General features: G+C 39.5%; 1 protein-coding gene across 39 annotated transcripts in view; it reads left to right on the forward strand.

Annotated features, from left to right (window-relative positions):
- PBRM1 (polybromo 1) overlaps window positions 1–22,026 on the forward strand; it is a 98,284-nt gene that overhangs the window by 65,932 nt on the left and 10,326 nt on the right. For 19 of the 39 annotated variants that reach the window (XM_084902883.1, XM_084902887.1, XM_084902894.1 and 16 more), the window contains 6 exons: window positions 1,483–1,643; window positions 3,197–3,354; window positions 15,256–15,439; window positions 16,631–16,841; window positions 17,460–17,661; window positions 21,171–21,335. In XM_084902883.1, the coding sequence (XP_084759009.1) occupies window positions 1,483–1,643; window positions 3,197–3,354; window positions 15,256–15,439; window positions 16,631–16,841; window positions 17,460–17,661; window positions 21,171–21,335 (1,081 nt within the window). The remainder of the gene's footprint in view (window positions 1–1,482; window positions 1,644–3,196; window positions 3,355–15,255; window positions 15,440–16,630; window positions 16,842–17,459; window positions 17,662–21,170; window positions 21,336–22,026) is intronic. The other 20 variants (XM_084902913.1, XM_084902896.1, XM_084902905.1 and 17 more) reach the window with 3 other exon arrangements.

A 22,026-nucleotide genomic window follows, 5' to 3' on the forward strand; every position in this document is an offset into this window, starting at 1 on the left:
TCTTTTAGATTCCACATATAAGTGAAATCATACGGTATTTGGCTTTCTCTGACTTATTTCACTTAGCATGATATCTCCAGGTCTATTCACGTTGTTGCATAGGACAAGATTTCTTTTTTATGGCTGAGCACTATTTCAATTTGTATATTTGTATGTGTGTGGATCACATCTTTATTCATCTGCCGATGGGTACCTAGGTTCCTTTCATGTCTATTTTAAATAATGCTTCAGTGAACACAGGGGTGTGTGTATCTTTCAAATTAGTTGTTTTTGTTTTCTTCATATAGATACCCGGAACTGAAATTGCTATGTTGTATGGTAGTTATATTTTTAATTTTTTTATAACCCTAAATACTGTTTTCCAAGTAGCTGCACCAGTTTACAATCCCATCAATAATGCACAAGGGTTTCCTTTTCTCCAAATCCTTGCTAACACTTGTTTACTAGTTGTCTTTTTTACTTGTTTGTTTTTGTATTGTTAATCCTCATCCATTTTTCCATTGCTTTTTAGAGAGAGTGGAAGGGATGGGGGGAGAAAGAGAAAGAGGAAAAAAAACATGGATGTGAGAGAGACAAATCAGTTGGTTGTCTCCCTCATGTATCCCAACTTCATTGTGTCATTTAAGCTTCCTTACAATCCCATTTAATGAAGACACTAAGGCATAAGAGGTCAAGTAATTTGTTACAACAGCCAGTAGGTGACATACCCTGTAATTTATTCAAAAACAGAATATGTGTCTTTAGGTCATGGGGACTTTGCTAGCCCTTTCTATTTTGGAATAACTCAAAACGATACATTATAAAACTATTCATGGTTAATATTAAGAAGTGGCCAGCTCAGTAAATGTAGTGAAGAGGAAGCTTCTGTAGAATTTGCTTTTTATATTTTACTAGAGGCCCAGTGCACGAAATTTGTGCATGGGTAGGGTCCCTAGGTCTGGCCTGTGATCAGCCAATCAGGTTCCTAGCCTCTCTGCCCTCTCCTTTCCTCACTCCCTCAGCACCCTGCTGGTCGTCCACCATTATCCGTACCGCCCCTGATGGTCAGCACACTCATACTGATCTATCGAAGATCCTGGTCTGCCAGTTGAACTCCTCGATCAGACAATTTGCATATTAGCCTTTTATTATATAGGATAATAATGCATTGACTAAGTCTGCTTCTGAATGCTAAGTCCTTCCTCGCCAGTGTTTTTGTTCGTTTGTTAGTTTGCTACTAAAGGCTATGGGACTAGAAGAAAGATGGAGAGGTGATAAAAGCATCCTGGAGTAACATTTTATGTCAATTAACTTGAAATTTAAAATAGATATAATATTTGATGAGACTTAGTTTGATTTCAGTGACCTAATCTTTTGGGGTTTTTTCTTCATCAAAGCTTCTATTTATTGTTATTTTTTCTTTTCGGTTAATTATGAAAGCCTGTTTTTCTTTCTTACCTTCTCTGTTTACTTCTTGATTGTCAACTGCCTATCCTCAACCAGTTTCCTTTACAACAGGAGAAAGAAGATGTCCCTGTGGAAATGTCCAATGGTGAACCAGGTTGCCACTACTTTGAGCAGCTCCGTTACAATGACATGTGGCTGAAGGTTGGGGACTGTGTCTTCATCAAGTCCCATGGCCTGGTTCGCCCTCGCGTGGGCAGGTGAGTATTATTGAAGTAGGGCGGATGAGGTTGGGTCTGAGAGATGCTGAGCCAGTAAAAAAAAATCATCACTCTTTAGGATGAAGTCAAAAGTCTCTCTCCCAGTAACTTACCCAGCTTTCTCTTACATTGCACTTCCCCTGCTTTTGCCATTAGCCATACTTCCTCTTTTATATCCCTCCATGAAATCTTTTTGTTTTCCTTCTGCTACTATTTACTGAACTCTCAACCTGAAATCTCTCTGCCCACTTCATATGGTGAACTCCTTCAGCTTACATTTGAAATGGTACTTCTTTAAGGAAACCTTCTGTCTCCTCCAGACTGGGTTAGGTGTCCTTGTTACAGCCTCTCAAAGCACCATGACTTTCCTTCTCGGAGCACATATCACATTACATTATTCTCAGGTTCTATTATATACTGGACTGCAAATTCCTTGAGAGTCGTCATCCTCTCTTTTTGCTCTCCTTTGTATTTACTATTTCAAACATAGTGCTTGAAACAAAGTAAGGGCTCAGATATTTGAATGGACAAATAAATGGATGAAATATAAATGGTTGGATGGCATAAAACAACAGTAAAGGAGTCAGGGACAGAGCTGATCGGTTGACAGTACTTAAGAACTAGTTGGTTCCAAGTGCCCATCAGTAGATGAGTGGATAAAAAAAACAGTGGTATATTTATACCATGGAATATTATGCAGCAGTAAAAAAAAAAAGAAGAAGAAGAATTTCTTACTTTTTGGACAGCATGGAGGGACCTGGAGAATATCATGCTAAGTGAAATAAGTCAGTCAGATAAAGACAAATATCACATGATCTTCACTCATATGTGGAATCTAAGTAACAAAATAAACTGATGAATAGAGTGGATCCAGAGACATGGAAGCATGGAACAGAGTGTGGAATCTCAGAGGGAAGGCTGGGTGGGTGGGAAGTAGTCAACCAAGAACCTATATGCATATATGCATGTCCATAGCCACAAAGGGGAAGTGAGGGCCTGGGGCAGGGGTGGGGGGTCAGTGGGAGAAAAAGGAAGACTTTCAACAATAAAGATTTATATAAATTAATAAGAAAGAACGAACAAACAAACTAGTTGGTTCCAAGAGATCTTGGTTTCAAATGATTACCTCTCTGAGTCAGTTTCCTGGTATTCATTTCATCATTCACTATTTATTACAATCTCCCATTTGCCAGGGTCTAAGGATATATTAGTGAATAAGACAAATATCCTTAGTCCCATGGATCTTTGTACTAGTGGGAAGACAAACAATAAACATCGTGAATAAGTTAAGTGTATAGTACATATCATGTTAAAATACTTTTTCCCCCCAGGTGAATAGCCAAATCTTCATTTGTCTTTTTCCAAGTATCTTCTCATGTGTTTAAATGGGATTGGGCAGGGGGTGTCAAAGAAATTGTCTTATCAAAATAACCAGTGAAACTTCTCTACATACTAATTTTTGGTTAACAGAATTTTTGTTAGATTAATCCTTCAAAAATGAAACTTATTAGAATTTTATTTTAATGAAATTTATCCTTTTTTCACCACCCAAGAATTGAAAAGGTATGGGTTCGAGATGGAGCTGCATATTTTTATGGCCCCATCTTCATTCACCCAGAAGAGACGGAACATGAGCCCACAAAAATGTTCTACAAAAAAGAAGTGTTTCTGAGTAATCTGGAAGAAACCTGCCCCATGACATGTATTCTGGGTAGGTATATATGCCATTTCATTTAATCACATGCATTCCACAAAAATCAATTAAATGCTTCCGTTCTAGGTGCTAGGTATACAGCCATAAACACGCGAAAGTCTCTGCTCTTTTAAAGACTTATGATAGGGCAGAGGTGGGGGATTCAATAAATTAAAATTAAATATATAGAACCTCAGATAGTTATCCTATCTAATAAAGAGTGAGTATCCTAATTGAACCTCACGCCATTGCAAAGATGGTGGCACCCACTGCCAATAAGGAGAGGATATGCTAATTGACTGTGATGCCCTCAAAGATGGCAACGCCCAGTCCTCTCAGCCCCGCCAGGGTGGCAGGCATGCGGGAAGCCTGGCCTTGCCACGCACCTGCCTCGGGAATCCCCCAGTCCCCTCAGCCCCCCAGCCTCCCAGGGCCAGCCCAAGGTGCAGGCAAGTCTCAGATTGAGGCTGCCCAGCCACCCAGAGCCATCCAAGGCTCAGGTAACCAGGACTGGCTGAGGCTTGTGCTGCCGGCAGTGGCAGCAGCAGATGTGTGATGGGGCATCTCCTTCCTCTGATTGCCAAGTTGCCTCCCACCTTTGAGGGTTCCCGGACTGTGAGAGGGGGCAGGCCGAGCTGAGGGACCAGTGCATGAATTTTCATGCACCGGGCCTCTAGTTAGGGCAATAAATGAGAATAAAGCAGAGGAAGGAAGATAGAGATTCATGTTGTTTGGCAGTCCTGCTTTAGTTAATATGGTCATCCAAAGCCTCTCTGATAGGTGACATGTGAACAGAGTTCTAAAGGAAATGAGGAAGAAAACCATTTGACTATCCCAAGATTTTACTCCTTTTAGGCACAGCAAACACCAAATTCAAAGACCTTAAGGTAGAGTATCTGGGCTTGTTTGAGACTCAGTAAGCAAGCTGGGTGGCTGGAGTAGGAAGGGGGTGTGGTAGGGATCAGCCTTCTGAGGGGGCTTGGCACCCAATCATGGTAGGTCTCGAAGACAGTGCAGAGATTGAGTTTGGAGCAGATAGGAAGTCCTGTGAGGGGTCTGAGCAGACAGGCAGTGTGATCCCACATATGCCTAAATGGAATCGCTTGCTTTGGATTGGAGAGTATGTTGTAAGAATAAGGTGGGAAGCCGGAAGAGCAGTTAAAAGACTTTTACAGTCTGTTGGACTTAACCCTAGTTATTATCTCCATTCCAGAAATATGAAGGACTCATAATTTGGTTTCTGTTCCATCTTCCTGAGTGTTTCCACAGTAACATTCTGCTTTTCAGATCTAGATATATATACATCACATATTGCCATCATTTCAGCTAGATTGTTTTTTGTACTGTGGGTTTTTCATTATTGGATGTGGAAGATTTCTGAATGGCCTGGTAATTCAACACATTCTCTTCTTTCCACTCTGCAGAGAGGGACTCTGCAAAGGCTAGTGAAGTTGTTATATCCTTCTTGAGTTTCTTCAGCAGAGGATGTCTTCCTTGTAACTTGTGGTTCATTCTAAAGCAGTGCACTAGAGCCTCACTCCCTACTGTAAACCCAGCCTGCGGTCAAAGGAACCATAACAAAGATGAGACTAAAGTTTTCTTTAGTTAAAGCAACCACATGACTTATTGTTGGTTTTTTTTGTTTTGTTTGTTTTAAATATATTTTATTGATTTTTTACAGAGAGGAAGAGAGAGGGATAGAGAGATAGAAACATCGATGAGAGAGAATGATCGACCAGCTGCCTCCTGCACACCCCCTACCGGAGATGTGGCCACAACCAAGGTACATGCCCTTGACCGGAATCGAACCTGAGACCTTTCAGTCCACAGGCCGACGCTCTATCCACTAAGCCAAACTGGTTTCGGCTGATTTATTGTTTTTTAGTGATTTTCTTAGTGCTAATCTGGAGATTACATCTTAAATTTATGACAGTCTAGTTTGAATTAATACTAACTTCGTTTTGTTACTATACAGACACTGTTCTCTACAGCTCCATTTCTCTCCATTTGTTGTCAGGAATAACCATTTTATACTTTGTGTGTACTTTAACATAGATATCTTTTTTCCCCATGGTTTGTTTTATTTATTTTACATTTAAAAAAATTCAATTGCAGTTGATATACAATATTACATTAGTTTCAGGTGTACATCCCTGAATATAAATACATATTATATGACTTACTAAGTGATCATTCTGATAAATCTAATACCCATCTGACACCATACATACCCTATTTCCCTGAAAATAAGACAGTGTCTTATATTAATTTTTTTCTCCCTAAGTTGCGCTAGGTCTTATTTTCAGGGGATGTCTTATCTTTCCATGCGCTAGGTCTTATTTTCGGAGGATGTCTTATTTTCGGGAAAACACGGTAGTTATTACAATACTATTAATTATATTCCCTGTACTGTACTTTATATTCGCATGACTATCCTGTAACTACCAATTTATACTTTTTAATACCTTCACTTATTTCACCTGTCCCCAAAAATTCCCTCTCCCATCTGGCAAATGTCAAAATGTTCTCTGTATCTATGACTCTGTTTTTGTTCGTCTTATTTATTTATTTTGAATTTTTACATTCAATTGTTGATAGACATGGATTTATTGGCATATTATTATTAATATTTTTTTATCTTTTTCTTCAAAAAGACCCTTCATGTAATACTGGTTTGGTGGTGGTGAACTCAAGTGGACCTCTAGCCCTGAGTGGGCTGTGTACACTCTTTTATTGTAGTTGTGCCTTAATTGCTGTTGACATGTCAATTGGGAGAGATTTGCCCCCAGGTCAATCAGCTATAAGGACTAGCTGTGACCACTGTGGAGTAGCAATTGTGTGGGGCCCACCCCGTGGAACAGAACTTACTTCTGCAGTGCTATGGTGTCTCCTGAATCCACCCCTTGACTGTCCCTTGTAGAGGTGGTTGGGTGATGCTTCAACATGGTCAGTAGCTATCCACGGGGTGCACTGGCTCTGGAGCTTCCCTGGAAGGTGCAGGCCAAAGTAAGATGCTACTTGTGTTCTGCCCAGGGCTACCCAGCACAAGCTATATAACAGTCTTCAGATGGCTGCTACTTGCGCTGGTGTTGGAGTTATCCTAGAGAGGCCAACCTGCAAACCAAGGCTGCTAGTGCATGGCTTGGGGCCACTTAGCAAGAGGTATGGAACATTCCCTTACCAGAAACTGCTTGTTTGAGAGATTTATGAAATTCTGAAGCATGAACCAAGACAGGCCATTATATGGAAAAGCCACTGGAAACACCTTGGATGGGCCGCAAAGGTGGATGGGGCAGGGCGGAGTCTCAGGGAACCCCCAGGGCGGGGCGAACAGCGATAGCCAGGTTGATGGAGATTCAGCTGTGCTGCCCTCCTTGTGGCTTTGTGTTGGGAGGGCTCAGAAAAGGAACAGTGGCATCTGCCAGCACTCTGTCTGGGAGAAAATACCCCTCTCGCCCCAACCTCAGCCCTTACCCTGATGTTGGACCATTCAGTTCCTCCCTGTATGTCACTGGTGAACTTAATGCTGTTGCCCTAGTGCTCAAAGGGAGTGAGTCCAGGCACGGACTTTTTAAGAGGAACTATCTGTGACTCCAACAGCCCTTTGTCTCACTGAGCCACAATCCCCACTAGTTTTTTTTTGTTTGTTTGTTTTTTTAAATCAATCTTTATTGTTCATATTATTACAAAGGTTCCTCATTTCTTCCCCCCTCCACCAGGTTCCCACCCCACCTTCCGCCCCCTCCCCATCCCCCATTGTCCTCATCCATAGGTGCAGTTTATGTTCAGTCTCTTCCTCCCTCCCTTTCCCCGATAGTAAATCCCTTTTCAGATAGTAAATCAGTTACTTAGCATTTTCTCATATCAATAATACCTCCACATGCCCAATGATACATTTCACACAAAGGACATTTCCAAATAGGTCAACCAGCCTCATCCAGGCCCCACCCAAGGCACTCACAGATCAACACCCCAGCCCTAAACTAACTCAACACATCCAGATCTAAGCCTTCATCACTTGATTCAGCAGACCCTCAAGTTCCCACAAAAGTTTCCAGCCATGTCTGAGAGGCAGCCGTGGGGTAGGGGCAGGCGAGGAGCGAGCTGTTCTGGGCCTGGCTGCTCCGGGCCTGGCCTCTGTTGCTCTGGTTCGTTCCACAACCAGCTGCTCCGGTTCTGGTCACTGCCGCTCCCGACCTAGTTGCTCTGGACTTGGCTGCTGCTGCTCTGGGCCTGGCCGCACCCTACCCAGCTGCTCCGGGCCTGGCCGCTCCCAGCCTGGCAGCTGCTGCTCCGGGCCTGGCCGCACCCGACCCAACTGCTCTGGGCCCGGCTGCTCCGGGCCCGGCTGCTTCGGGCCTGGCTGCTCCCAGCCTGGCAACCGCTGCTCCGGGCCTGGCCGCTCCCAGCCTGGCAGCTGCTGCTCCGGGCCTGGCCACACCAGACCCGGCCCCACTAGTTTTCATAGCCAGAAGTTATGGGGACTTCTCTTCCTGACACTGGAACCATGGGCTAGGAGTCCTGGTGTTGGGCTGGGACCTATTGATTCTTAGGGAGTACTTCTACAGCCCAGATATCCTTACAAATTTTTATCTTCCACATGTGAGTGTAGGAACTTCCCTCCTACCAATCTTAATGTGGCTTCTCATTTATATCCTTAGTTTTAGGATTACCATTCAATTAGGTGTCAGTCGGTCCTGAATAATGGTGGTTCTGTAGTTACTTGTAATTTTGATGATGTTGTGGGCGAATGCAAGTACCACATTTGCCTATGCCGCCATCTTAACCAGAAAACCCATAGATTTCTAATTATTGCTTTATGCATTTGTCTTTAAAATCTTTTTGGAGGAAAAAAGAAGAGTTAGTTACCAAAAATACAATATTGGCTTTTATATTTATCTGTGTTGTTACCTTTACTAGTGTTTTTAACTTTTTTGTATGGTTTTAACTTATTGTCTATTGACTCCCTTCAGCGTTTCTTACAAAGCAGGTCTGCTAGTAATAAACTCTCATCTTTTGTTTATCTGACAATGTCTTGATCCCTTCTTCATTTTTGAAGAATATTTTTGATAGATATAGAATTCTCTATTGACAGATTTGTCTTCTTTCATTAAATTTGGCAAGTTCAGATATTCTTTCTGCCCCTTTCTCATTCTCCTTTCAGGATTCTCATTATGCCTATGTTAGTATGTCTAATTATGGTCACAGGTCTCTCAGAATCTGTTTTGTTGTTGTGTTTTGCTAATCCTCACCAGAGGATATTTTTTCCATTATTTTTTTTTTTTTTTTTTTTTAAGAGAATGGGAAGGAAGAGTAGAGACAGAGAGAAACATTGATTCAAGAGAGACACATCAACTGGTTGCCTTCCACACATGCCCCAACCAGGGCTGGGGATCAAGCCTGCAACGAGGTATATGCCCTTGACTAGAATCAAACCTGGGATTCTTCAATCCATAGTCTGATGCTCTAACCACTTAACAAACCAGCTAGGGCTGTTCATTTTTCTTTATTCTTTCACTTTCTTGGACTGGTGATTTCAATTGATCTGTTTCAGGTATGCTGATTCTTCCTCCTATTCAAATCCTCTGTTGAACCCCTCTAATGTATTTTTTTCATTTTAGTCAGTTTCAGCTCTAGAATTTTCATTTAGTATTTCCAATTTCTCTCTCTCCATTTATATTCTCTGTTTGGTGAGACATCATTCTGGTTTCCTTTACTTCTTTGTGGTTTCCTTTAGCTCTTTGAACAGATTAAAGACAGTGACTTAAATTCTCTGTCTATCCTAAACCAGTTTGGCTCAGTGGATAGAGCATCAGCCTGCGGACTGAAAGGTCCCGGGTTTGATTCTGGTCAAGGGCATGTACCTTGGTTGCAGGCACATCTCCAGTAGGGGGTATGCAAGAGGCAGCTGGTCGATGATTCTCATCGATGTTTCTAACTCTCTATCCCTCTCTCTTCCTCTCTGTAAAATATCAATAAAATATATTTTTTTTAAAAATTCTCTGTCTAGTAAGTCTAGTGTCTGGATTTCCTTATGAACAGTATCTTTCATTTCTTCTTATTCTGTAAATGAATCATTCTTGTTTTTTAGCATGCCTCATAGTTTTTTGTTGAAAACTGGACAGTTTGGATATTATAATGTGATGACTCTGGAAATTAGATTCTCCTCCCTCCTCAGGCTTTGCAATTACTCCTTACTGTGACCTGTAGTTGCTTATTTAGTGACTTTATTTTTATTATTATTATTAGTAGTAGTATTAGTATTAGTATTGATTTTAGAGAGAGAGGAAGGGAGAGGGAAAGAGAGGAGAAACATCAGTGAGACAGCTCAACATCAGTTGACTGCCTCCTGCACGCCTCTCACTGGAGATCAAGACTACAACCCGCACATGTGCCCCAACCAGGAATCGAACCAGCAACCTCTCAGTGCATGGGACAGCACTCAACCAATTGAGCCATCCCAGCCAAAGCTCTAAACTGTTTTTTAAAGAATGTGTTTTTTTGTTGTGTATGGTCACTGGAGTCTCTGTTCTGCTACCTTAGTAGTCAGCTAGTGATTTAACAGATACTTTATTTTTATTTTTTTTATTGATTTATTAGAAATAGAGGAAGGTAGGGGAAGAAATAGAAACATCGATGTGAGAACATATAGTCTATCGGCTGCCTCCAACAAGCCCCCTACCAGAGTGTGAGCTACAACCTGAGCATATGCCCTGGTCAGAAATCGAACCGGCAACCTTTTGGTGCAAGAGACGATGCCCAGCCAGCTGAGCCACAATGGCCAGGGCAAGAGATTTTCTTAAATGCTTAGATCAAAAAACAAACAAAAACAAAAAATTCCTAGTCTTTGAAATTGGATACTGCGTCTGTGTTGGAACATACCTTCAACACACAACCTGGAAGTTTACAACTCTGCTTTGCCTTTATTTCCTGCTTCCACAGGGATTGACAATCAACCAAAGGTGAGAGCTTAGGGCCTTCTCAGGTCTTTTCTGAGCCTGCACACTGAGGCATGGCTTTCTAAATTCCCAGGAATACGTGAAGGTTTTCAAAACTCACTCCCAGCTTTTTCTTCCTGGACTTTTCAGCATGTCTGCTGTTTTCCCCAACTGCCATCCTTTTCCGCAGTTGGCAGCAGCTGATTTGTTTGCTTTGAAGTGTTTACAATAAAATTACCAAAGCCATTTCTCTGACCTTTGGAATCCAAAAAGGAGAGAATTTTAGGTCCTATGAAATGACCATAGTTGTTTGAAAACAAACTGCTCTCCTTCCAAACTGGAAGACTTGCTAGATTTTGACTGGAACTACAATCAACCTATAGACCAATTTGGGGAGAACTGATATTTTTATGAGTCTTCCAACTATAAACATGATAGATTACTTCATTTTTTAGGTATTCTTTAATTTCTCTTACTAATTTTCTTGTTGTGTGTGTGCGTGTACAGGAGTCTCATACATCTCTTTATTGTTTTGCTGTTTTTTATGCTTTATTAAATGAGGCTTTCTAAACTTTTACCTTTCTCTGTCTTTTGAGGGCCAGTCAGGGCACAGAGATACTATATGCATTTCAAGTTCATCAGTCATTTCTACTTTTTAGCTGTGAGAAGAATTTTTACCCTTTCCAAATTTTTCTTTTTTCTTCTGTGAAATATAGAAAATTAAAACCGTTCGTTCTCTGAATTGAAAAGCCTTGGATAATGTAAGTAAAGTATTATGTAACTCCAAGGAAGTGATGGTAATTATAGCTATTTAAGCTTCTAAAATGTTTCTGACCTGTTGTTACATGTTTTACAAGTATTATTAAATTGTTAGTAATGAACACTCCTATTGGATCAAGAACAAAATAGGGATTTTCTTACCACTCTTATTAAACTTTGTTCTGGAGGCACTAGCCAACTCAGAAGAAACAGAAATTTAAAATAAGGAAATTAAGTAGATGGGAATTTAGGAGAATCAGCAGTGTTTTTGCTACAGTGGGAAAGCAAAAATTTGGAAACAACCTAAATATCTGTAGGGAACTATTGGGTCGGCAGCTAAGTAATTGCGGATTTTTTAAAGAAAATCAAAGACAATTTTTTCATGGAACCAAATAACTTTATTCTTTAATGTATTGCCCATTTTGATCAATGACCTTTTGCCATCTTTCAGGCAGCATCATAATCCCACGTTCAAAAAACTTCTGTTTTTTATTAGCAAAAAACTGAATCAGGTACGATTTGACATCATCATCATTATTGAAATTTTTACCATTCAAGGAGTTTTGTAAAGATCGAAACAAAAAGTAATCAGATGGTGCAAGGTCAGGACTATATGGTGGATGTGGCAAAACATCCCAACCAAGCTCCATTAATTTTTGCCGAGTGACCAAAGATGTGTGTGGCCTTGCATTGTCATGATGGAATACAACACCTTTTCGATTTGTCAATTCGGGCCACTTTTCTTCAACTGCATTGTTTAATTTCGTTAGTTGTTCAATGTAGACATCAGAATTGATCGTTCGGTTGGGTGGTAAGAGTTCAAAGTAGACAATTCCTTTGTAATCCCACCAAACTGATAACAAAACCTTCTTTTGATGAATATCAGCTTTTGATGTTGTTTGAGTTGGTTCACCTGGCCTGCTCCACGATCTTTTCTGCTTGATATTGTTGTAAACAACCCATTTTTCATTGCCAGTTATCAGTCGTTTTAAAAATGGATCATTTTCATTCTGTTTCTTTAGCAAATCGCAGCTGCTAATGCGTTGCGTTAACTGTGATTCTTTCAGTTCGTGAGGAACCCATGTATCGAGTTTTTGAACATAGCCAAGTTGTTTTAAGTGATTTTCAATGCATGTATGTGATACATGAAGCTTCTCTGCAATCTCACGTGTTGTACTGTGACAGTCCGAATTGATTATTGCTTTGATTAGGGCGTCATCAACTTCAACTGGACGACCAGAGCGTCTTTCATCTTTGAGTGAAAAATCACCAGAACGAAATTTGGCAAACCAATTTTGACACTGCCGTTCTTTTAAGGCTTCGTCACCATAAACAGCACATAACTTTTTATGAGCTTGTGATGCGTTTTTCCCTTGCGGAAATAAAAAAGCAAAATATGACGAAAATGTTCCTTTTGATTTTCCATTTTTCAACGAACGCCAAACAAAAACTACAAAACAGATCAAAAAACTTTTTTTACTGATTAACAGCTGAATAGCCAACTATCAAATACAAAATGTGTTTTACATTTGTACTACGTCTGCAAACCTAAAAATTCAACTGAAGCCATATATGTGTGAAACCCGCAATTACTTAGTTGCCGACCCAATAGTTTCAGTAACTATAGTTTTTTAATACCACTAATCCACAAGATATATTACTTTGCAACAAAATTTAGGTGCAAAAAATATAAATAATATGCTGCTATTTGTAAGTTTTATTGTGGTAAAATACATATAGCATAAAGTGCAACATTTTAACTAGTTTTAAGTGTATGAGTCAGTGACAGTAAATCCATTGACAATAGGTACTGTGCAACCATCACCACAATGACTACCCATTTCTCCTTCTCCCAACCCCTCATAATATGTGTTCTTGCTGTCTCTGAATTTTGCCTATTCTAAGTACCTCATATAAATGGAATCAATAGTTGTCCTTCTGTTTTTGGCTTATTTCACTTAGCGTAATGTTCTCAGGATTAATTTATGGTATAGCATATATCAGAATTTAATTCCTTTTTAAGGTTGATTATATTCCATTGTATATATTTTTAATATTTGGTTAATTCATTTATCTGTTGATGGACATGTAGGTGATTTCTATCTTTTGGCCATTATGAATAATGTTGCTTTGAAGGTTGGTGTACAGTATCTATATGAGTCCCTGCTTTCAGTTCTTTTGAGTATTTATCAAGAAGTGTGCTGTGTTGTCATGCTCAGTGGATAGAGCATCGGCCTGCAGAGTGAAGGGTCCCAGGTTTGATTCCGGTCAAGGGCACATGCCTGGGTTGCAGGCTCAATCCCCAGTAAGGGGCGTGCAGGAGGCAGCTCTTCAATGATTCTCTCTCATCATTGATGTTTCTATCTCTCTCTATTCCTTCCTCTCTGAAAATCATTAAAAATATGTTTTTAAAACCATGTTTAAAAAAAAAAAGTAGATTTGCTGGATTATAGAGCAACTATATTTAACATTTTGAGAAACTGCCAAACTGTTTTCCACGGCAGCTATATTTTACATTCCCACCAGGGTTCTGGTTATTCCACATCCTTGTCAACACATTATTTTTCTTCTTCTTCTCCTTCTTCTTCTTCTTCTTCTTCTTCAATATAATAGCCATCCTAATGGATTTGAAATGGTATCTCATTATGATTTTTTTTTTTTAATTTCCCTTATGATTAATGATGCTGAGCATCTTTTGGTCATTTGTATATCTATTTTGGAGAAATGTCTCTTCAAAAAAAGAAAAGAAAAGAAATGTCTCTTCAAAGCCTTTGCCTGTTTTCTTTTAACTTTTTTTTTTTTTTTTAAGAATAGTTTATTGACTTTTAGAGAGAGGAAGCAATAGTTTTTTGACTTTTAGAGAGAGAAATATTGATGGGAGAGTGCAACATTGGTTGGCTGCCTTCTGCACGCCCCCTATTGGGAATTAAGCCCACAACCTGGGCATGTGCCCTTGACCAGGAATTGAACCAGCAACTTCCTAGTACATGATTGACGTCCAGCCAACTGACCCACAATGGGTAGGGCCTTTTGCCTGTTTTTAATTGGGTTATTTGTCTTGTTATTGCTGTAGGAAGTCTTTATATATTCTTAATACTAAACTCTTACCAGACATATGATTTGCAGGTATTTCTGGATTCATTGGGTTACCTTTTCACTTTCGTGATGGTATCTTTCAAAGCACAAAAGTTTTTAATTTTGATGAAGTCCAGTTTATCTTTGGTTGCTTGTGATTTTAATATCACATCTTTGAAACTATTGCCTAATAAAAGGTCACAACGATTTACACCTATGTGTTATATTTAGAGGGTTTTTTAAAAAATATATTTTATTTATTGATTTTTTTACAGAGAGGAAGGGAGAGGGATAGAGAGTTAGAAACATCGATCAACTGCCTGCTGCACACCCCCTACTGGGGATGTGTCCACAACCAAGGTACATGTCCTTGACCAGAATTGAACCTGGGACCTTTCAGACCACTGGGCCAACGCTCTATCCACTGAGCCAAACCGGCTAGGGCTATATTAAGAGTTTTTAAGAGTTGTAGCTTTTATATATAGATCTTTGATGCATCTTGAGTTAATTTTTGTACATGGTATGAAGTTGGTTTCAAACTCAGTTCTTTCGCATATGGAAGTCCAGTTATCCCAGTGCTATCTGTTGAAGAGACCATTCTTTCCCAGTGAATTGTCTTAGCACCCTCGTCTATCAATTTTTCATAAAAGTCTAATTGTATCAGTTTATTTCTCTACTATGTTCTATTCCAGTGTTTTTCAACCTTTTTTGGGCAAAAGCACACTTGTTTCATGAAAAAAAATCACGAGGCACACCACCATTAGAAAATGTTAAAAAATTTAACTCTGTGCCTATATTGACTATATATAAAGTAATTCTCTTGAATAGGAATCAAATAAACACAAAGAAAGTATTTTATAATTACTTTATTATGAAATATTAAGTAAACAAAATAGTGAAAAATTATAAAATTCTTGTCTTGTCTGCACCTACGGCACACCAGGCAACAGTGTGCCGCGGAACAGCGGTTGAAAAACGCTGTTCTATTCCATTGATCTACATGTTTATCCTTATGCTTGTGTATACCCTTTAAATCTTCTGACTTTTGAATAAGATTATTGTATTAATTCAAAAAGAATAAAAATTGAAAATAATTTTTAGCTATGACCACAATGTACTCTGACTTCTCTCCAATTTGCTCTTTCAGGAAAGTGTGCTGTGTTGTCATTCAAGGACTTCCTCTCCTGCAGACCAACTGAAATACCAGAAAATGATGTTTTGCTTTGTGAGAGCCGCTACAACGAGAGTGACAAGCAGATGAAGAAATTCAAGGGACTGAAGAGGTTTTCACTCTCTGCTAAAGTGGTAGATGATGAAATTTATTACTTCAGGTAAAGCTTGAAAAACTAAGGAAGAAAGAATACTTTCTTAATAGTAAAACTGATATCAAAGTAGTATAGTGCAGGGTGTTTTTTTGCTTGTTTTTTAAATTTGTTTTAAATTAGATCAGTATACATTTTAAATAGAAAATATCGATTAATTGTTTAAAATTTTTTATTTAATCCTCACCCCAAGAATGAGGATATTTTTTCCATTGATTTTTTAAAATATATTTTTATTGATTTTAGAGAGGAAGGGAGAGGGGGATAGAGATAGAAACATCAATGATGAAAGAGAATCATTGATTGGCTACCTCCCGCATATCCCACACTGGGGATCAAGCCAGGCTCCACTGATTTTTAAAGAGCGTGGAAGGGAAGGGAAGGGGGGATGGGAAGCGCAGGGGAGAAAGAAATATTGACATGGGACACACACATCAATTGGTTGCCTCCTTCCTGCACCTTAACCGGGGCCAGGAATTGAACCTGCAACTGAGGTACATGCTCTTGATGGGGAATTGAACCCACAACCCTTTGGTCTGTGGACCCACACTCTTAACCCCTGAGCAAAACCAGCCAGGGCTAGTTAAAGATTTAAAAAAATCCTCAGAATCTGCTGAGATGTGGTAATTGCTCTAATGGTGCCTGTTGGCCTAAACTCCAGTAATTATAATGTGGAGGCAAAAATCTTTGGTTCTGATTCATAGTCTGTTAAGATTGCACGGTTCACAAATTACAAAAACTTTTCACTATATAGGCAACTAGATCCCAACTTTAGACCTAGTACTTTTGTGGGTATTCAGTAAAATCATTTAAAAACAAGTATCTGGCCCTAGCTTGTTTGGCTCAGTGGACTGAAGTGTCCCAGGTTCGATTCCAGTAAAGGGCATGTGCCCATGTTGCAGGCTTGATGCATAGTAGGAGGCATGCAAGAGACAGCAAATCAAAGATTCTCTCTCATTATTGATTTTTCTCTCTCTACCTCTACCTTTTTCTATGAAATATATATATATTTTTTTTAATTAAAAAGCATCTGTAAGTAGGTGTGACTTTATAAATATACATTTAAGTTATTTTCCTTGCTGACTTAGAGTGTACATTGCAGATTGCAGGCAGTCATTTATAGACATTAAAGCAGAACACTTGCTTTCTGACTGGTTCTGGAGTTTTGTTACCTGGTTCTTTTTTTGTCACTTCTTTTAGAAAACCAATTGTTCCGCAGAAGGAGCCTTCACCTTTGTTGGAAAAGAAGATCCAGTTACTAGAAGCAAAATTTGCTGAGTTAGAAGGTGGAGATGATGATATTGAAGAGATGGGAGAAGAGGATAGTGAGGTCATTGAGCCTCCTTCTCTGCCTCAACTTCAGACTCCCTTGTCCAGTGAGCTGGATCTCATACCATACACACCCCCACAGGTGAAGGTGACAAGTTCCTGTTACTTGTCTTATTCCCAGCTATGGTTTGCTGCAGAATCAAACCAAAGTAAAGAGATGTCCAGCTCCTGTATATGTGAGTTTCAACCTAGAATTTTGCAGGAAGAAACATTTCTTTTTCTCAACACCATTAATTATTTAAAATTTAAATTTTTTTCATACAATGCTGCTTTTAATGGCAAGTTTAGTTAGAAAGTTCTCATTGCCTTGTGTTGAAGAAAAGCAGTGAGGAACAGCATCATCCTGGTACTCTTATCTTTTATTTCCTCTATCTTTTTAGTTTCTTCTTTAGGACCTCTTTTTTTGTGTTGAGGTGATCCCTGTTGGTGTTTTTTTCTCATTCAGAATTTTCTCAAGACTTAATTATGAGGTCACCATTACAGATTACAGTCATGGAATTCAGTGAAATTCCCGTTTATTTGTTATATGGTAAGAGGCAAGGAAGAGCTTTGTGTTTTAATCAAGGAAATGGCTTTCTATAAACTGACCATGTTTATAAAATAGATACTATTGAATCAAAAGTTCCTAACTTCCAGAAACTTTGAGCAGTTAACCAAATATGATGTTCTGATGCACTCTTAAGAGCTTTCTGTCTTACAGTCTACCCCAAAGTCTGCCAAAGGCAGTGCAAAGAAGGAAAGCTCCAAACGGAAAATCAACATGAGTGGCTACATCCTGTTCAGCAGTGAGATGAGAGCTGTGATTAAGGCCCAGCATCCAGACTACTCTTTTGGGGAGCTCAGCCGACTGGTGGGGACAGAATGGAGAAATCTTGAGACAGCTAAGAAAGCAGAATATGAAGGTAAATAGAGACTAGGCACAACTGTCTCAGCTTCCAAAGCAAGGGGATGTTTTCAGGAATGCATGTGCATAGACAGGTTTTACTCTCTTATTATTACCACTTGTACATGAACATTGTGCTGAAGACTGTCTCAGATGGCTCCCATCCAGCAATTGAAATACCAGCCTTGTCCTGACTGAACAAGCACTGCCCCTGACTTGGCCTCTGATCCTGAGGTTTTTTGTGTGTTTTTTTTAAATCTCTCAAACCAGTGTTTTGTTACTAAAAATTGCATGATTTTCTTCTTTCATTGAGTCCTGTGAGCATACATGTTAAGCTGGGGAATGATTGTACAAGGATATTAAATATAATTTTGCTTAAAATTCATCTGAAAGTGGGCTTCTATTATGGCTCTTGATAAGCCAAATGTTTAAACTTCATCCTGAACTTGGCTGAAGCACTTGGTTTCCTAGGCTAGTCCTGGCCTGTGCTGTGTCTGCATTTATCGTTACTTTTAAGGCACTTGGGGTCTCTTTGGTAAAGCTCATCTACCTTCATATTCTGTAATGAAATCATTTGGGGCGATGAGCTATATCATTTAAGGATTTGGTGATTCTTAGCCATTAGGAATAAAATACTTGAGAGAAATTTTTTATTTGTTTTTCTGTTTGTTTTTATTATCAGACAAGCCTTTAATAAAGAAATACGTAGTAAACATTAGATTAGGCAGAACTGTTGCCCTTAGAACTGTATTATTTCCATTTGGAATTATATGTAATGGTTTATTTTGCCAGTTTAGAACCATCTCTCGGTGGTTGAACATAGTGGTCCACTTTTACTCTGCTGGCCAATTCCAAATCCATTATTTTCCATCAAACATAAAGAAATTAGTTGTTAAGACTGCTTCCTTCATTTATTTTTATAATATATTTTATTGATTTTTTACAGAGAGGAAGGGAGAGAGATAGAAAGTTAGAAACATCAATGAGAGCGAAACATCGATCAGCTGCCTCCTGCACATTCCCTACTGGGTATGTGCCCATAACCAAGGTACATGCCCTTGACCAGAATAGAACCTGGGACCTTTCAGTCTGCAGGCCAACTCTCTGTGCACTGAGCCAAACCGGTTTTGGCAAGACTGCCTCCTTTATTAAAGTTTATGGAGTTTCCAAAAATTGAAGGGCTTTTAAAAAAAAATTCTTTTCAGTTATTATAATTGATTGTTTATTATAAAATTACCTGACAGGTTTCTCCAAAGATCTTCTGCAGAAACCTCATCCTACAAGATGCTCAGCTAAAAAGCACTTGTGGCAAAATTAGTTGAGAAGCACTCCAGACATTTTTTTCTCTTGGCAACTTATAATGCCTATTCTTATGTTAAAATATTTAAGACCTACAGTAAAGAACCTGTGTGTGTTTTTCACCTGGCATTTTCTAAAATGTGGCCAAGTATTCAGATATTACCTGTTAATATCCTAAAGAACTAATATTTTATAGAATATGCTTTGAGAAGCCCTAGTCAGTTTTGCAAGAACCTAGAACTTTGGTATTTCTGACCTTAGTAAAGGTTAAAACCAAATATATCACTCAGTTGGTAAAGTGTTGGAATGAAGCTAATACTACATAGCTGATTACTCAAAGTGTGAACTGAGAGAGAAAAGTGTCTGGAGAAACTGTAAAAGTAAAAAGGCTGGAGCAGGGCTGAAAAGAGGAGGAAATGATAGCTCCTGGGACAACGTGCTAAAATTAAAGGGGGGCTGAGATTCATGAGAACCAAGTGAGCGTGAGTTATGAGACTCAGCAATGTCTGTCTGAGACACAAAAACTGAACTTTTGTTTTGACTCATTGAATTCAAAACCCAAAGTTTGGAGTTTAGCTGGGTTCACTTAATAACTTTCTTTTCTAAGACAGCCCAAGTGGGTTTTCCTTAGAGCCAACAGTAGCCAGTCTTGTATTTGACCCACAGGCCTGAATTTTTCTATTTTCAGCTCCATTTCTTTGCTCTCCCATTTTACTGTATCTTTTGTGTGATGAAAATACTAGAATTTAATGTGCGGGGTCTAGATCACTGATAGCTCAAGGAAATAAATAGGTTGTTTAAATGGCCTTTATCCCTCACGTTCATTGTACAGAGGATCTGTAAACTGGGACAGTATTAGTGAGTGATGACAAGTCTGTGCAGGCAACTGTGTCGAAGCTGAAGAAGATTTGGTTCGTTGGATTTTCACATTCTTACATAAAGGGGGATTGGAGCTATTGCTTCTTGACTCTTTTAAAGCCACGTGATCTCGAATTCTTTTTCCCCTCCATTGATCAGCCAGTGGTAGGCCTTCTGAATTCCATGTTGGAGGGTCAATGTGTAGCAGTTGGAGTGTGATACTGGGAGTCGGGGCCACAGGTTGCTGGTTCTCTCTGTATCTTTGGACAAGTCACTGCCTGTCTTCCAGCCTCAGTTTGCCCAGATGAAGAGTGGGATAGATTGCTTATTTATTAATGGTGAAGCAAAATAAACCCTGTATTGTGGGAGCTTTGGGAATACACAGTTCTAGAGTTCCCTAGTAATGGTCCAGCCTATTAGCTCTCAGAAAGATGGAATGTGATCGTTGGGGCTACAGGCTATGGAGGTTAAGGCAGAGTAGCTCACAGGAGTGAGGGATATAGGAAGGTGTGTTCCAGAACCCAGAACTGGCACAAGCAAATGCTCCTCTTGCATTTCAGATGAAATAATAGTGAATTTTGGGACTTATGCTTATGTAGGCTGATTTATGTCAGTATTGAACTGCTCAGCTTCAGGAAACCTGGTTCTATCACTATTGTCCATTGCTTCATATGTATATATTTAATTCCCTTCTTTTGATGACTATAGCCTGGAGTATCATGGGGTGTTTTTTTTTTCCGTTGGGGTTTATTAAACATGACCTCTTTGCTTCATTAGAATGTAGAAATTAGCATTTAATGTCTCTAAAACCTGTGGAGAGGCAGTGAAGTACTTTTCCCTTACAGAGTTAATTTTCTTCAGCTGCTAAAATCCCATAACACTAATAACAGAGGCCTCAAATCTTAATAAAATTGGGTGCAAGGAGTCAGGAAAATATAGTAAGTAACAATTGTGCCAAAAATTATAATGGGCCATGGAATTGCTTCACGTTGAAATTATAAATAATTTGCAATGCTTTTAATACTAGAATAATGGTAGTGCTTCTCATCTTCAGGGTGCCTTGTGAGATTAACCACGTTGGTTACGCTGGTGACGTGTTTAAATAAAACCTGTGCTTTCTGAATGTGTGTTGCAGTCTTAACATTCTTGAAATCTTTGCAGACCAGTTCTCAAGATGGGATAGGAAAGCTGGACTCTAGTTTACCAAGTGAAATCGGCCCGAATCCTCCTGTGTTGAGACTAGTCATCTACTGTTCCTTCCGTTGAGACAGAACTGTTGCCTGTGTTTTTATTAGTCCTGTTGAATGCAATGGATGGTATTTTGAATTCCTGGGTTAAAAACAGAATTGAAAATCTGAAATGCCTTTACAGAGCGGGCAGCTAAAGTTGCTGAGCAGCAGGAGAGAGAGCGAGCAGCACAGCAACAACAGCCGAGTGCTTCTCCCCGAGCAGGCACCCCTGTGGGGGCGCTCATGGGGGTGGTGCCACCACCAACACCAATGGGGATGCTCAATCAGCAGTTGACACCTGTTGCAGGTAAAAACAGGAGCTAAGACCATTTTTTTTCCACTTTAAGAAATTCCTTCATTTTTTTTTTTTCTCCAATGAGGAGTAGGCCACAGTCTTTAGGCTTTCCTATGAGAGATTCAAAGTTTGAAATCATCCATGTTGTCCTTACATTGCCTTTCCCATATGGGCAATGCCTCCCCTCTGCCCCAGAAATGGGCCCTGGGCCCAATCCTGGGAATTGGTAGGGAGCTAGCTGTGGGCCGAGCCTAGTGCTCTTCTCCACCCTGGACTGCTCTTGATAGAGCATTATAGCAGAAACTATAAATAGACCCTGAATTCTCTTCTAGAGAGACATCCAAGAGAAAACACAAAACTATTCTTTAGGTGATGTTGACTTTTCCATCTCATTCCAGTATTCAGTTTGCCTTGTTCTGCTGCAGCCATCCTTTAAAAGACTGACCATTTAAAAGGATTTTTGACAACGAATTATAAATCCTTTTTTGGTCACCAGTGTGCATGACTGCTAAGTGGAATACAAAGTTCTATTCAATTCATTGTGCCCACTCTGTAATGCTTTTCTATTTAATTACATTAAACTGCATTTTCTGTTAGTATCCCAGTCACATATTTAAAAAAGAAAAAAAAAAATGATGAATGTGGTTTGTCTGTGTGTGTTGTCTCTTGATCTGGTAGCCATAGCAAATTTGGCTCATCTAGA

This window comes from Pipistrellus hanaki (assembly GCF_964339955.1).
Source record: "Pipistrellus hanaki genome assembly, chromosome: 13".
NCBI classification, from domain to species: domain Eukaryota; kingdom Metazoa; phylum Chordata; class Mammalia; order Chiroptera; family Vespertilionidae; genus Pipistrellus; species Pipistrellus hanaki.